At 42.8% G+C, this 17,942-nt stretch overlaps 1 protein-coding gene across 12 annotated transcripts in view; it reads right to left on the bottom strand.

Moving 5' to 3' along the window:
* The window catches only part of LOC110529005 (CUGBP Elav-like family member 4), a 118,035-nt gene that overhangs the window by 21,364 nt on the left and 78,729 nt on the right, over positions 1-17,942 (bottom strand). For all 12 annotated transcript variants that reach the window (XM_036983883.1, XM_036983889.1, XM_036983885.1 and 9 more), the window contains one exon: positions 2,178-2,226. In XM_036983883.1, coding sequence (XP_036839778.1) covers positions 2,178-2,226 — 49 coding nt within the window. The remainder of the gene's footprint in view (positions 1-2,177; positions 2,227-17,942) is intronic.

Here is a 17,942-nt window from a genome sequence, read left to right as displayed (position 1 = left end):
CTTTGCTGGTGACATTGTCAGTGATTTATTGAGAATTCAAGGCACACTTAACCAGCATGGCTACCACAGCATTCTCCAGCAATACGCCATCCCATCTGGTTTTCGCTTAGTGGGACAATCATTTGTTTTTCAAGAGGACAATGACCCAACACACCTCCAGGCTGTGTAAAGGCTATTTGACCAAGAACGAGAGTGATGGAGTGCTGCATCAGATGACCTGGCCTCCACAATCACCTGACCTCAACCCAATTGAGATGGTTTGGGATGAGTTGGACCACAGAGGAAAGGATCAGTAGCCAACTTGTGCTCAGCATATGTGGGAACTCCTTCAAGACTGTTCGAAAAGCATTCCAGGTGAAGCTGATTGAGAAAATGCCAAGAGTGTGCAAAACTGTCGTCAAGGCAAAGGATGGCTACTTTGAAGAATCTCAAATTTAAAATATATTTAGATTTGTTTAACACTTATTTGGTAACTAGATGATTCCATATGTGTTATTTCATTATGTAATGCCTAAACTATTATTATACAATGTATACAATTGTAAAAAATTACGAAAAACCCATGAATGAGTAGGTGTGTCCAAACTTTTGACTGGTACTGTAGGTTGGAAAATTCACACACATGTACTGTAGGTAGTGAATTTGACCATATTGCTGTCCTGTCTGGTCCTTCGAAATGTAAGAAGTACTTTTAGTTCAGGGAAAATGAATGGGAGTAAAAAGTACATATTTTTTTAGGAATGTAGTGGTGTAAAAGTTGCACACACACACACAAACTCATTAATGGCCGAAGCCTTCACAGTTCTCATGGGATGGCACCATTAATTCTCACTTCTCTCTTCGAGAAACAACTTGTAACACAACAAACAGAAATATTCAGCTGGAAATGAAATGAATAGGGACCAATGTATGATGAGAGTTTCACTTAGGGCCAGTTTCCCTGACACAGATGAACGAAACTCCTGGATTAAAAACAACTATCAATGGAGAATCTCCATTTAAAGAATGCATTAGTCCAGGACTAGACTTAATCTGTGCTCAGGAAACCAGTCACTAATGTAACACCACCATTTAAATAAGGGCTTCATTCACTACATTGGCCTAAACTGAGAGGCCTGTGTTCCCAGGTCTGAATCAGTTCCTGGTTAGTGGGGAAGAAAGAAAACTAGCAGTGGGAGCAAGGACTGGATTTGAGAATGAGGCACTAAGAGAAACAGGGGGGTGTGTAGAGGTAGAGGAAAGGGAGGTGGAGAGGGAGAGGAAGAGCGAGGGAGAGAGGTGGGAAACAGGAGGGACGGAGAGAGGTAAAGGAAGAGAGAGGGAGAGAAGTAAGAATCCTTCTCCAGCTCATCCACTGATTGTTTCTCTCTTGTCTCCCCAGCTCCATCAATCACAGTTAGAGGACCAGAATAAACAGGGAGGAAGTCATGCAATCCCTCAGTAACTCTCTCTCTTTCTCCCTCGCTCTCCTCATTTGCTCTACCTCTTTATCTCTCTTTCTAAAAATGGTTCCCGCACACTCTCACTTTTTCTCTCTTCTTCTCCCACTCTCCTCTCCTCCGCCATTCTCTATTTTTCTCTCTCTCTCATACAACAATGTTTATTCATGTTATGTTGCAGGCAGAAATATGTTACAGTGTGAAACCAAAACAAAAATTCTCGCTGCACTGGAAGAATGTTATCTTGAACTGGTTAATCAGTGGCCCATGTGTGTGTGTACCGTATGTGTTTGTGTGTGAGTCCTTTGAAGAAAATGAAAGTTACTGAGATAATGATTGACTTTTAAAAGGCCATAGTTGACTGACCCCTTCACTCTCTCTAGCTGATGCTATTCAAAACTCTCAAACTTGTGTATGATTAATTCACAACTAAATATGTTATGCATGAAAAAAAAAAGAATAAGACAAACATCTAAAGAGGAGAGGAGCTATAGGAGGAGGACTGGCTCATTGTAATGTCTGAAACGGAATAGAGTCAAGCATGTGGTTTACATATGTTTAATGTGTTTGATACTGTTCCTTTTATTCCATTCCAGCCATTACAATGAGTCCATCCTCCTATAGCTCCTCCCACCAGCCTCCTCTGATTTGCGTGTGTGCTTGTCTAGGCCAGATAGGGGTAATGGTGCCACTGATGTGGGACGGTCGGCTGCTATGTTTAAAGAAGTGGAGCACTACCTCCTCGACTCTCGCTGTCCGCAGGCTTCACCTGGATAGGCCTGTTCATCTGGAGAGGGAGAGAGAGAGATTGAGAATAGAGAGGGTAGGAGGGAAAGAGAAAGAAAGAAAGTAAGGAAGAGAAGACAGACGAGAGAGAGAGAGAGGGAGAGGGAGATGTTAGGATTGCTTACCTAACAAGAAAATAAAGCTGCACACCATTTCCTAAATGTCATTGACAGCGTTGGCAAATAAGTAACAATACTTGTAAATATGTTTTGAGATGTAATTGTGTAGGTTGGGAGAGAAGGACAACCTTTGAGATTTGATAGTACAGGTTCAGAAAGAGAAAGGGAGAGGATGTGTGCAAGCTCTGTTCAAGTACATTGCAGTTCACCCGGGCCTCATTACAGAGACCTGTACATTTGAATAATTCTGACTAGGTCTAACTTTCTGCCTGTCTGCTTGTCGCTCTGTCCATCTAATCTAGACACCCAGTTCTCATATAAGGCCTTGTCACCCTTTTCCATTCCTCTTTTCATTCCCCCTACACTCCTCCTTTACATTCCTCATTTCATTCCTAGTTTACACCCATTATTTTATTCCTCCTTTACACTCCTCCTTTGCACTTCTAATTTCATTCCTCCTTTACACTCTTACTTTTCACCCCTCATTTCCTTTCTCCTTTACAGTCATCATTCCATTCCTCCACTGCCTGTCTGTCAATTCTGGCTGCTTTCCCACTGCTCTCCGGCTCAGTAATACATGCAAGCCACAAAATGCTCGAGCCAATCAATTTTTAATAATGCCAATCGCCACACTGCCAGGAGGGAAGCGGAGAGAAGGGGGGAGTAATAGAGAGAGGGGAGAGAGGGAGTGAGGGAGGGAGAGGGAAGCAGAGAAGGGGGGGAGTGAGAACAAGAAGGAGAGGGAGACTGGGGAGAGCTTGAACGATGTGCCACATAGGGAAAAGAAGTGTGTGTGTGTGTGCGTGCGTTATCAGGTAGTGTATGAAAGGATGTATGCTTCATGGTTCTGCAATTCTTCCACTTTGTTGCATTTACAATGTACAGACTAACCAAAACACTGCTGAGTGCTACACCTTAATGAATTAAATCAGTGGTTAGTGGACTAGGCAGCACTCTGGATGAGATGGAGATCAATAAAGCCATGTTTTGCTCTAAAGTAAACGACCAGTAAACTACTAGAGGCTGACAATATTAGGGGAACACTTTGGTATATTACTGTCTTTTTACCATCTCTTCCTCAGTGTAAAAGGTCCAGGTCTGCTAAATCTCCCAATGCACTATAACACTCCTTCTTTTAAGGCCCAGTCCCCCATTCTCCCTCCTCATTCATCACCAGTAAATGTTTTTAATGTGTTTTGATGCATTATTTATATCACTCTGGCTGATGATATTGAGAGAGATAGAGAGTGAAAGAGAGAGGGGGGTGTGGAGAGAGGGCTATTGGGAAAGGGTGGTGGAGAGACTGAAAGACAGCGAGAGAGAGAGAGAGCAAAGAGAGAAAAAGGGCTAGGAGTGACAGAGAAATAAGTGGGACTAACAGAAGTCACAGCTAGATGGTAGCATTGAGCAACATTATGCATCACGCACAACAGCCTACAACTCTCTACCTCCCCATTATACACTTCCCTGAGACAGAAAATACTATCTCCACCTCAAATTCACACAAAGGAGCACCATTAAACGCACCCACATTCACACGCATGTACAAACATACACTCAGGCACTCATACACATTTGCACATCCACCCACGGTGTCTTAGTGAGAAACAGACTTCTTACTGTTTTCTTGTGAGTTGAGAATTCTATGCTTCAGTCATCACACACACACACACACACACACACACACACACACACACACACACACACACACACACACACACACACACACACACACACACACACACACACACACACACACACACACACACACACACACACACACAACAACACCTTGCCCAGGAACATGTTCCTCCTCCTGCTACACACACAGAGCTCAGCCCATTGTTGCTCCAGTGCTGCAGCAGCTCTGTTAGTTTGGCCTTGCAGAACACATGAGATACAATCAGTCCGCTGGTGTTGCGCACGCACACACACACAGACACTTCTCTCCCCCTTTCCCCTATGTGGCACATCGTTCCAGCTCTCCCCAGTCTCCCTCTCCTCTCACACAATCACACATACGTTCAATGTAACATCGATAGGTTAAGGCTACATGATACTCAGATTTTGCTACAACCTAACCAAGAAATGAAAGTTTATAACACAGGTTGAAAGACAAATAAGAGTAATCAAGGTGACAGACACATTCAATACCGCCTTGTACACTCTTACCTGCATCTAGCTGATCTCGGGTGTAAACATTAGTCTAAAACAAAAGTTTCTATTGGATAAATTCAGAGTGGTCCCTCCTTGTTCCATTTGCTTCCGTTTAAGAAATGTTTTGCAACAGAATCGGTGGAATGAATACATCCGTGATCACCGCACACACACAGGCACATACTGCATCATTACTTTGCTTCTTGTATATTTGCGCTCTCCTCCTCTCACTTTTTCCCTTTTGCTATCTATGACCAGGTGCAAAAATCTCTGAGCCAAACCACTACACAACCTGTGACCATATTAAAGCATATTAAAACTAGAACTAACGCGTTAGTACCAATAAGGCAATCCATGTGTACAATCACGCAGTACAGTGTACAGAAAGCTGTTTAGCAGTCTCACCGGAGGGCCCCGATGGCAATAAATTAATAAAACCGAAAGCTTACCTTGACTTGGAAAAGTTGCCGTGTTGTATAGCCTTAGTCAGCTAACATAAAAAGCATTCCTCTCTGGTTTAGTCAGGCTGTTGAGTAGGCTAAATTAGCTGCATTAAGCTTAAAGTAAGTGAAAGGTAAACTAAGAAAAAGAAAAAAAAGAAAAAAAAATGAAATACAGCTAGCTCTCTCAGCTGCTTGTCCTTAATGTTTTGAAGAAAAGAATTTGTTCAAAATATTTCAACTATTGTATTTCTCGCTCTTTGAGTCAACTACTCAGCTTACTTTATGCACTACAGTGTAAGCTAGCTGTAGCTTGTGCTTTCAGTAATAGATTAATTCACTGACACTTTGATTGGATGGACAAGATGTTAGTTCACAATGCAAGAGATCTGATAGGTTGGAGGACGTCCTCCGGAAGTCATCATAATAACTTTGGAAGTCTTTGGAAGGGGGTGAGAACCATGAGCCTCCTAGGTTTTGTATTGAAGTCAATGTTCCAGAGGAGGACGGAAAATAGCTGTCCTCTGGCTACACCATGGTGCTAGCCTAGAGGGGGCTGTTGAAGCTACAGTAGACGTTAAAATAAAACGTTATTGGTCACATACACGTATTTGGCAGATGTTATTTCAGGTGTAACAAAATGCTTGTGTTCCTAGCTCCAACAGTGCAGTAGTATCTAACAATTCACAACAATACACAAATCTAAAAGTAAAAGAATGGAATTAAGAAATATATAAATATTAGGATGAGCAATGTCAGAGTGGCATTGACCACAATAAGGTAGAATAGAATACAGTAAATACATATGAGATGGATAAAGCAGTATGTAAACATTACTAAAGTGACTAGTGTTCCATTATTAAAGTGGCCAGTGATTCCATGTCTATGTACATAGGGCAGCAGCCTCTAAGGTGTAGGGTTGAGTACCCGGGTGGTAGCCTGTTAGTGATGGCTATTTAACAGTCAGATTGACTGTTGAACAGGCTGTGGCTCAGGTGGTTGATGTACTTTTTTTTTTTCTTTTTGGCCTTCCTATGACATCGGGTGCTGTAGGTGTCCTACAGGGCAGGCAGTGTGCTCCCGGTGATGTGTTGGGCAGACCGCACCAACCTTTGGAGAGCCCTGCGGTTGCAGGCGGTGCAGTTGCCGTACCAGGCGGTGATACAGCCCGACAGGACGCTCTAAATTGTGCATCTGTAAAAGTTTGTGAGGGTCTTAGGGCCTCCTGAGGTTGAAGAGGTGCTGTTGCGCCGTCTTCACCACACTGTCTGTATGGTTGGACCATTTCAGATTGTCAGTGATGTTTACGCCGATGAACACGTTATCCACTGCGGTCCCGTCGATGTGGATAGGGGCGTGCTCCCTCTGCTGTTTCACGATCAGCATCCATGATCAGAATTCATTGCAAAACAGTGTTTTTTAATCAGGTATTTAGTATAGTTTTATCTAAAAATGTTAACTTTCATATTCCTTCCTCAGATAGTAGCAGTTGTCTTTTGTTACAGTCTTCAATTTAACTGGTGTTTACTTAGAAATTGTATAGTGTTGCATAATGTTATAACTACTATTTGATGCTTTAACATAACATACAATTGTATTGGCCATCAAAAAAAAATTGTATTTTTGCTCTGTTTAATTCCAAACCTCACAGATACCACACACACTGTGGTGACAATTTACCAATTGAATTGACTAAGAAATAAATAAAAACAGCCAGAAAGTATCAATTGTTACTGTTGTTTTCTAACTACTATCTGTGCCAGGATTGTAAAGTAAAGTGTTAACAATTCTCCCTTCCTCTCACACCCCTCCTCACTATAGTAAGACAGGACAAGTCCTTTTCTTTCACGTCTCATACATATGGGAGAGGAGAGAACAATTCTTCAAGACCTAGTTGTTTGGCCATGTATTGAGTAGCACGTCAGTCACATGGGAGGAAGCAAAACAAATGCTAAATAAAAAACCATCAAGATGAATTATGAATTGGCACAATCTGTGCTTCTCTTGGCGACTCCTGCAGCCAGTCGGCTACTCTAACTGTGATATGGTCAGACGCTGCATCACTGATAAGAAGCCGTGCTGTTCAGGGTACACACACACACACACACACACACACACACACACACACACACACACACACACACACACACACACACACACACACACACACACACACACACACACACACACACACACACACACACACACACACACACACACACACACTTTATAATTAAGATTTTTAGCATTCGGTTTTCCGCCTGATCAATTAAAAAAAAAGACCCATGGTCATTTTCTTTTTCTTAAAGGCCCAGTGCTGTCAAAACCTTATTTTCCTGTGTTTTATATATATTTCCACAGGTTGGGATAATACTGTGAAATTGTGCAAATGATGATAATGCCCTTTCAGTGAAAGAGCTGTTTGAAAAGGCCGCCTAAAATTCCAGGCTGTTATGGTGGGATGGAGTTTTGACCTGCCTGTTGACATCACCATGTGGTAAATTTGTTAACAGACCAATAAGAAAGAGTTTCAAAACCTCTCTGCCAATAACAGCTAGTTTACAGTTTTCATCAGACAGTCCTAGCTAAATGATTATCTTTGCTAAGAAGCTATTTAGTTTATTTTTGACTATTTTAATTGAAAACAATCACAGTAAGTTACTTCATTTTTATCAATAAATTATTTGATATTGAGATAAAAACATCTGCATTGTATGTTTAAATTATTTAGAGTTCACAGCCTGCAATCCTTCACAATTAATTTCCTTGACAGTCCTTCCCTCTTTCTAGAATACATTCATCTTAAAAGGACTCACATGAAATAATACTGGGTGTCAAGGCACAAGCAGTTTTAAATGCTAGGCAGAAAAAAAGACTTTGGGAAAATCTCAAGCAATCACGTCTTCTGTGGCTGATTTCGCTTTGTCTCCATCAGCTATGTGTTCAGCAGGCTACAGACTAGAGCTTCACTCCTCTTCCCACATCCTTTCTTTCAACTGTTTCACACCAATCTATCTCAATCTCTTGTCCTGTTTATGTCTTCTCTCTTTCTTGTCAAGTTACAGTTTGTCGATAGCTTAAGCAACTAGAGACCATTTACAGGGGACCATTCAAATAAATATACATACAAAATATACATTTTTTAAATATACAGTACATTTGCCTTTCATTTAGTCTGTCTGACAAAAAAAATGCATCAGAGTTTGTGACAACAGCAGTTCATTTAGCCTTCAAACACATTTGAAATGCAACCAGTATCATATTACAGTTAGATAATAATAGAACGTACAGATGTGTTGTTTGTTGAGAATAACTCTGCAACACGCATGGATTGCTTTTATGCAAGCTGTTGATATCTCGTATGTAATACATGATCTGATGAAACACAGGCACATGAACACACACACTGATCGCTATATAATTAGACATACAGTATGCAGGCAATCAACAGCCTCTGACGTTTACATGGTGATTATAGGAGACACTATAAAAAGAGAGGGTCTATATAAGAAAGGCAGAAGGTGGTGGAGTGGGAGAAGAAGAAGAGGGAGGAGGAGAGGAGAAGAAGGAGGAGGAGAGGAGAAGAAGGAGAGGGAGGAGGTGAGGAGAAGAAGGAGAGGGAGGAGGAGAAGGAAGGAGAGGGAGGAGGAGAATGAAGGAGAGGGAAGAGGAGAAGGAAGGAGAGGGAGGAGGGGAAGGAAGGAGAGGGAGGAGGAGAAGGAAGGAGAGGGAGGAGGAGAATGAAGGAGAGGGAAGAGGAGAAGGAAGGAGAGGGAGGAGGGGAAGGAAGGAGAAGGAAGGAGGAGAAGGAAGGAAGGGAGGAGGAGAAGGAGGAGAGGGAGAGGGAGGAGGAGAGGAGAGGTAGGAGGAGAGGAAGGAGGACAGGGAGGAGAGGAAGAGGGAGGAGAAGAAGGAGAGGGAGTAAGAAGGGAGAAGCAGGAGGAGAGGAAGAAAGGGAGGAAGGAGAGGAGGAGGAGAGGGAGGAGGAGGAGGAGAAGGAAGGAAGGGAAGATGGGGAAGGAAGGGAGGAGAGAGAGAGGGAGGACAGGGAGATGAGGGGGTGAGGAGGAGAAGGAGAGGAGAGGGAGGATGAGGAGAGGGAGGAAGAGAAGGTGAGGAAGGAGAAGGAGAGGGAGAGAAGGCGAGAGAGGAGAAGAAGGAGAGGGAGGATGAGAGGGAGAGGTAGGAGGAGAGGAAGGAGGACAGGGAGGAGAGGGAGAGGGAGGAGAAGAAGGAGAGGGAGTAAGAAGGGAGAAGCAGGAGGAGAGGAAGAAAGGGAGGAGGGAGAGGAGGAGGAGAGGGAGGAGGAGGAGGAGGAGGAGAGGGAGGAGAAGAGGGAGGAGGACAGGGAGGAGGACAGGGAGGAGGAGAAGAAGGAGGGAGAAGGAGAGCAGACAGAGAATAAGACAGAAGGGAAATTGGTGGGCAAAAGGTTAAGGGCAAAAAGAGGTGTTTATGTGCACGTGTGCCTGTGTGTGAGAGAGAGAGAAAGAGAGGGAGAGGGTGTTGAGTATTTCCTTAGCCTCTTTCTAAACCCACTGCAACAGAATGCATAGGCTTTGCAGCGTAGATTAGGTGACACGAGAAAGCCATAAATTCTCCTTTCTTTCCCCAGAAGTGGACATAAATCAAGCTACAGCAGCAGCAGCGTGCCATCACTGGATTTGCTTTTACTTATCTAATGAATAAGAAATGAAAAACAAGTTCAAAAGCTGTCAGATTTGGAACTTGGCAAAATCTCTCTTTTTCCTCTGTCTAGTGGTCACTGAGGTAGAGAGAGTGGGCTTTAGTTCATTTGGGTATTTCTGTATTGTGTTGTCATCCAAAGCATTCCCTGCACACACACACACACACCAACACTTCACATTTTCTCAGTCTCTCGCTCTCTCTCACAAACACACAAGCACATACACATCCTCTCTCTTTCTCTCCTGTCTCCTCTCTGTGGTAGTGTGAGGAGCGGTACAAGGGCATGGTGACTGACAGTCCAGTACCACACCCTCCATTCGCTCACTCTAACATCCAGAGACAGAGAGAGAGACAACTGTGTGTCGGGGTTGTAGTGTGTGGGCGGCAGGAAGCCTAGAGGTTTAGAGCATTGGGCCAGTAACCGAAAGGTCAGTGGTTCAAAGCCGAATAGGTGAAAAATCGGTTTATGTGTCCTTGAGCAAGGCACTTAACCCTAATTGTTCCAGTAAGTCACTCTGGATAAGAGAGTCTGCTAAATGATCAACATTTAAAGATATATAATAGCAAAACAGGTATTTTAACAGGTTTTTGGAATCCTGGATGCCGAGTTATTCACCACAATCCCTGGGTAATGCCTGTTAACAGTTCCATTTGAATTATCAATGTGCATCCACTGTCTCACAGGCAATATATAAACTTAATCTACCAATAAGGTGCCATCCATGTCAAGAATGACAGAGTAACGCCTGCAAGAGTTATGTAATGTTCAACCTCCATCTCTCTCTTAACTCCCTGACCCTGGACCATTGGCACCTTTGGAGAGTGGGGGGGATGCATAGTTCTATAATTTAGACTGACTTATCTTTCTCTCCCTCTCCTCTTTGCTCTCTCTCGCTCTTTTTCTTTCTCCCTCTCCATCTCCTTCTCTCTCCCTACCCCCCCCCCCCTTCCTCCAGTCCTGGAGACAGAATGCTGAAGTGTTACTTTCAGAAAGGGAGGGCAGATCTGAGGCCTAGGACCGTAGGGACAATTTACGGCTGTAAGTAATCTCTATAGCAGGGAACTTCCTTCTCTCTGGCTGGAGTAAACACAATTATGCATGGATACACACATGCACACAGTCATGATTAAGTGCGTGCACACACGCAACAGTATGCAACAAAGAGATCAGACACACATGATAATACACTTCTCAAACTCCTCACTAAAACCAAGCATCCTGAGACATACACAAACACCTGCACACAGACAGCCCAGACACAGACTCATGACTGCTCTCACCCTTCTCTCTCCCTGGCTGATTTAATACAGAGCATGGAGGAGGAGGGGAGTGTCATACTGACAAATCTGCCTGTAATGCTTTGACTAAGAAACAACAGTGATTCTTTCAGTAAGCCATCACCATCCGCTCAAACTTCAGAGGATAACTATAGGTGAGAAATTTCCCTCTCCCACACATCAAACACTCTCATTACCATAATACTTTTGCAATTGAATCACTGTAATTTAGTCTGTGTTGAAAGCAACTCACAGAGACTCTCTTTAAGAGTGTGGAACTTTGTTGTTCCCTTAGAAAAGGTCCTCCACCCTTGGAAAGTGTCAAGGACAGACAAGTGCATCTGTCAATCACACTTCTCTATCTCTCATCTGCTCTTTTTCCACTTCCCACATTCCTGCCTTTATTCAATTCCACTGCTTCAGCTATTCACCCCTCTAACAACAGGGCTCCTTAATGAGCAGCACACCACTGTCTTCTCAGTCCCACATAAGAATGATTAGAATCATTTTAAAACTTCAATCATTCCAAATGCAATACCTGAGACAGAGAATGAGAAAGAAAAGAGACAGAGGAGGACGCTGGCACCGCTGAAATTAAACCGGCAGCTCCTAATTTGCCCTTTGAACAAAGCTGAAATATGTCTGTCCCCCCCAAGGTAGGATGTAACGTTAGCAGGCCCACCACCACTTCCCTCCCTGCATCTTAATTTACTAAATTGACTTGGACTTCGTTTGTGGACACCTTCGGAGGACGTGGCGAGGCCTGCCAAAGAAAGGAAAGGAAAGGGAGAAAATTATCTTAGTCTGTGTCCAAAATAGAACCCCTTTCTCTATATAGTGCACTACCTTTAACCAAGGCTCATAGGACCCTTAAATTGCATCCGTCAATATCTCTACAACGTCTAGCATGTCTACAGAGGGAGGGAACGTTATCAGAATGCATAGCTCCAGGATTGGTCCGATCCGGTGCATTTATAATGAACCCTGGGAAAAGTCAAGGGTCAAACCTTCTCTCACTCTGAAGTATACTACTAATTCCAATATGTTAGACATTCTTGCATTCCCTTAACTGAACTATCGACTTAATTCCATTGTAAATGCTAACAAATACATAGAAAAGTCAGATAAACATTATTTTCTGCTCAAGATGGTTATACTGTAAGATATAACAAAATAATCACAATCTCCATTGTTTGGTACCCCGTGTGAGAATTACTTACATTTGACATCATTTTAATCAATTGGAGGTGTACCTGGGGATACATTTCAAGGCCTACCTTCAAACTCAGTGCCTATTTGCTTGACATCATGAATGAATCAAAAGAAAAGAAAGAAGAAAGAGCTCAGGAAAAAATAAATTGTTGACCTCCACAAGTCTGGTTCATCCTTGGGAGCAATTTCCAAATGACTGAAGGTACTACGTTCATCTGTACAAACAATAGTACGCAAGTATAAACACCATGGGACCACGCAGCCGTCATACCGCTCAGGAAGGAGACGCGTTCTGTCGCCTAGAGATGAAGGTACTTTGGTGCGAAAAGGGCAAATCAATCCCAGAAGAACAGCAAAGGACCTTGTGAGGATGCTGGAGGAAACTGTTACAAATGTATCTATATCCACAGTAAAACGAGTACTTTATCGACATAACCTGAAAGCCCCCTCAGTTTTGCATCTGCACATGGGGACAAAGATCGTACTTTTTGGAGAAATGTCCTCTGGTCTGATGAAACAAAAATAGAACTGTTTGGCCATAATGACCAGTGTAATGTTTGGAGGAAAAAGGGGGAGGCTTGCAAGCTGAAGAACACCATCCCAAACCGTGAAGCACGAGGGTAGCAGCATCATGTTGTGGGGGTGTGATTTGCTGCAGGAGGGAATGGTGCTCTTCAAAAAATAGATGGCATCATGAGGAATAAAAATGATGTGGATATATTGAAGCAACATCTCAAGACATCAGTCAGGAAGTTAAAGCTTGGTTGGAAATGGGTCTTCCAAATGGACAATGACCCCAAGCATAATTCCAAAGTTGTGGCAAAATGGCTTAAGGACAACAAAGTCAAGGTATTGCAGCGGCCATCACAAAGCACTCACCTCAATCCTATAGAAAATTTGTGGGCAGAACTGAAAAAGCGTGTGCGAGCAAGGAGGCCTACAAACCTGACTCAGTTACACCAGCTCTGTCAGGAGGAATGGGCCAAATTTCACCCAACTTATTGTGGGAAGCTTGTGGAAGGCTACTCGAAACGTTTGAAGTTAATAATATAATTAATATAATTAATAATAATTGAGTGTATGTAAACTGTATGTAAAAAGACCCACTGGGAATTGTGTGCCCCCCCGCATTGTGTTCCCCCCTCCAAACCCTCTTTTTACGCTGCTGCTACTCTCTTTTCATCATATATGCATAGTCACATTAACTATACATTCATGTACATACCACCTCAACTAGGCCGACCAACCAGTGCCCCCGCACATTGGCTAACCGGTCTATCTGCATTGTGTCCCACCCACCACCCGCAAACCCCTCTTTTACGCTACTGCCACTCTCTGTTCATCATATATGCATTGTCACTTTAACCATATCTACATGTACATACTACCTCAATCAGCCTGACTAACCGGTGTCTGTATGTAGCCTCGCTACTTTTATAGCCACGCTGCTGTACAGTATATAGCCTGTCTTTTTACTGTTGTTTTATGTCTTTACCTACCTATTACTCACCTAATACCTTTTTTGCACTATTGGTTAGAGCCTGTAAGTAAGCATTTCCCTGTAAGGTTGTATTCAGCGCACGTAACAAATAGACTTTGATTTGATTTGAATATGATGAAAGAAATACAATTTTAAACAAATCATTCTCTACTATTATTCTGACATTTCACATTCTTAAAAGAAAGTGGTGATCCTAACTGACCTAAAACAGGGAATTTTTACTAGGATTAAATGTCAGGAATTGTGAAAAACTGAGTTTAAATGTATTTGGCTAAGGTGTATGTAAACTTCCGACTTCAACTGTACATAGCTGGTGCCCAGTGTGAGGATTACTTAGATTTGTGTGTATTCGGTAGTTGTTGTGGAATTGTTAGATTACATGTTAGATATTGCTGCCCGGTCAGAACTAGAAGCACAAGCATTTCATTACACTTGCAATAACATCTGCTAACCATGTGTATGTAACCAATGCGATTTGAGTTGATTTGACTTACATAGCTGGTGCCCAGTGTGAGGATTACTTACATAGCTGATGCCTAGTGTGAGGATTACTTACATAGCTGATACCCAGTGTGAGGATTACTTACATAGCTGATACCCAGTGTGAGGATTACTTACATAGCTGATACCCAGTGTGAGGATTACTTACATAGCTGATACCCAGTGTGAGGATTACTTACATAGCTGATACCCAGTGTGAGGATTACTTACATAGCTGATACCCAGTGTGAGGATTACTTACATAGCTGATGCCCAGTGTGAGGATTACTTACATAGCTGATACCCAGTGTGAGGATTACTTACATAGCTGATACCCAGTGTGAGGATTACTTACATAGCTGATACCCAGTGTGAGGATTACTTACATAGCTGATACCCAGTGTGAGGATTACTTACATAGCTGATACCCAGTGTGAGGATTACTTACATAGCTGATACCCAGTGTGAGGATTACTTACATAGCTGTAAGTAATCAGTGTGAGTGTCAGGATTACTTACATAGCTGATGCCCAGTGTGAGGATTACTTACATAGCTGTAAGTAATCAGTGTGATTGTCAGGATTACTTACATAGCTGATACCCAGTGTGAGGATTACTTACATAGCTGTAAGTAATCAGTGTGAGTGTCAGGATTACTTACATAGCTGATGCCCAGTGTGAGGATTACTTACATAGCTGATGCCCAGTGTGAGGATTACTTACATAGCTGATGCCCAGTGTCAGGATTACTTACATAGCTGATACCCAGTGTGAGGATTACTTACATAGCTGATACCCAGTGTGAGGATTACTTACATAGCTGGTGCCCAGTGTGAGGATTACTTACATAGCTGTAAGTAATCAGTGTGAGTGTCAGGATTACTTACATAGCTGATACCCAGTGTGAGGATTACTTACATAGCTGTAAGTAATCAGTGTGAGTGTCAGGATTACTTACATAGCTGGTGCCCAGTGTGAGGATTACTTACATAGCTGTAAGTAATCAGTGTGAGTGTCAGGATTACTTACATAGCTGATACCCAGTGTGAGGATTACTTACATAGCTGGTGCCCAGTGTGAGGATTACTTACATAGCTGATACCCAGTGTGAGGATTACTTACATAGCTGGTGCCCAGTGTGAGGATTACTTACATAGCTGATACCCAGTGTGAGGATTACTTACATAGCTGGTGCCCAGTGTGAGGATTACTTACATAGCTGATACCCAGTGTGAGGATTACTTACATAGCTGGTGCCCAGTGTGAGGATTACTTACATAGCTGTAAGTAATCAGTGTGAGTGTCAGGATTACTTACATAGCTGGTGCCCAGTGTGAGGATTACTTACATAGCTGTAAGTAATCAGTGTGAGTGTCAGGATTACTTACATAGCTGATACCCAGTGTGAGGATTACTTACATAGCTGTAAGTAATCAGTGTGAGTGTCAGGATTACTTACATAGCTGGTGCCCAGTGTGAGGATTACTTACATAGCTGGTGCCCAGTGTGAGGATTACTTACATAGCTGATACCCAGTGTGAGGATTACTTACATAGCTGATGCCCAGTGTGAGGATTACTTACATAGCTGATGCCCAGTGTGAGGATTACTTACATAGCTGGTGCCCAGTGTGAGGATTACTTACATAGCTGATACCCAGTGTGAGGATTACTTACATAGTTGATGCCCAGTGTGAGGATTACTTACATAGCTGTAAGTAATCAGTGTGAGTGTCAGGATTACTTACATAGCTGATACCCAGTGTGAGGATTACTTACATAGCTGTAAGTAATCAGTGTGAGTGTCAGGATTACTTACATAGCTGATACCCAGTGTGAGGATTACTTACATAGCTGATGCCCAGTGTGAGGATTACTTACATAGCTGATACCCAGTGTGAGGATTACTTACATAGCTGATAACCAGTGTGAGGATTACTTACATAGCTGATAACCAGTGTGAGGATTACTTACATAGCTGATGCCCAGTGTGAGGATTACTTACATAGCTGATGCCCAGTGTGAGGATTACTTACATAGCTGATACCCAGTGTGAGGATTATTTACATAGCTGATACCCAGTGTGAGGATTACTTACATAGCTGTAAGTAATCAGTGTGAGTGTCAGGATTACTTACATAGCTGATGCCCAGTGTGAGGATTACTTACATAGCTGATGCCCAGTGTGAGGATTACTTACATAGCTGTAAGTAATCAGTGTGAGTGTCAGGATTACTTACATAGCTGATAACCAGTGTGAGGATTACTTACATAGCTGATGCCCAGTGTGAGGATTACTTACATAGCTGATGCCCAGTGTGAGGATTACTTACATAGCTGATACCCAGTGTGAGGATTACTTACATAGCTGATAACCAGTGTGAGGATTACTTACATAGCTGATGCCCAGTGTGAGGATTACTTACATAGCTGATGCCCAGTGTCAGGATTACTTACATAGCTGATACCCAGTGTGAGGATTACTTACATAGCTGATGCCCAGTGTGAGGATTACTTACATAGCTGATGCCCAGTGTGAGGATTACTTACATAGCTGGTGCCCAGTGTGAGGATTACTTACATAGCTGATACCCAGTGTGAGGATTACTTACATAGCTGATGCCCAGTGTGAGGATTACTTACATAGCTGTAAGTAATCAGTGTGAGTGTCAGGATTACTTACATAGCTGGTGCCCAGTGTGAGGATTACTTACATAGCTGGTGCCCAGTGTGAGGATTACTTACATAGCTGATACCCAGTGTGAGGATTACTTACATAGCTGATACCCAGTGTGAGGATTACTTACATACCTGATGCCCAGTGTGAGGATTACTTACATAGCTGATACCCAGTGTGAGGATTACTTACATAGCTGATACCCAGTGTGAGGATTACTTACATAGCTGATGCCCAGTGTGAGGATTACTTACATAGCTGATACCCAGTGTGAGGATTACTTACATAGCTGATACCCAGTGTGAGGATTACTTACATAGCTGATGCCCAGTGTGAGGATTACTTACATTGTTGATGCCCAGTGTGAGGATTACTTACATAGCTGATACCCAGTGTGAGGATTACTTACATAGCTGATGCCCAGTGTGAGGATTACTTACATTGTTGATGCCCAGTGTGAGGATTACTTACACAGCTGATGTCCAGTGTGAAGATTCTCTATCGTAAGGTGCTTTAGGAGGACGTAGTATAACTTCTCCTAGAATAATAACGCATTGCCTGCATCCCAAATGACACACCTTTACCGTGTGTAACAGCATAGCTTCCTTCCCTCTCCTCGCCCCGAACCAGGGATCCTCTGCACACATCAACAACAGCCACCCTTGAAGCATCATTACCCATCCCGCCACAAAAGCCATGGCCCTTGCAGAGCAATGGGAACCACTACTTCAAGGTCTCAGAGAGAGTGACTCACCGTTTGAAACGCTGTTAGCGCGCACCACCGCTAACTAGCTAGCCATTTCACATCGGTTACACGTGCACTATTTTTGTCAAAAGAGGTGCACTATATGGACCAAAGTGCCATTTGGGAACCAGACTTAATCTCAGTATTTGGCATACATTTTTGTTGAGCAACTGTTACTGTTTCATACTCTATGAATAACTTAAATCGGTTATAAAAGGTAGTTGTATTTATTTTCAGGCATTGTATTATTCTTATGACTAACAGTAGGTTACAAGTCAGGTTCTTTAAATTATGTGCGTCCATCTTTTTTGCCATATACAGTATCTAACCTAACCATGTATCTGGCTTAAGGCCAACGGAACATTTTCTCTGGATTTCTCTTTTTCATAGGACGTTGGTCAGAAGTAGTGCACTACATAG

This window comes from Oncorhynchus mykiss, chromosome 7 (assembly GCF_013265735.2).
Source record: "Oncorhynchus mykiss isolate Arlee chromosome 7, USDA_OmykA_1.1, whole genome shotgun sequence".
Classification (NCBI taxonomy): Eukaryota; Metazoa; Chordata; class Actinopteri; order Salmoniformes; family Salmonidae; genus Oncorhynchus; species Oncorhynchus mykiss.
This window is presented reverse-complemented; position numbering and strand designations above follow the sequence as displayed.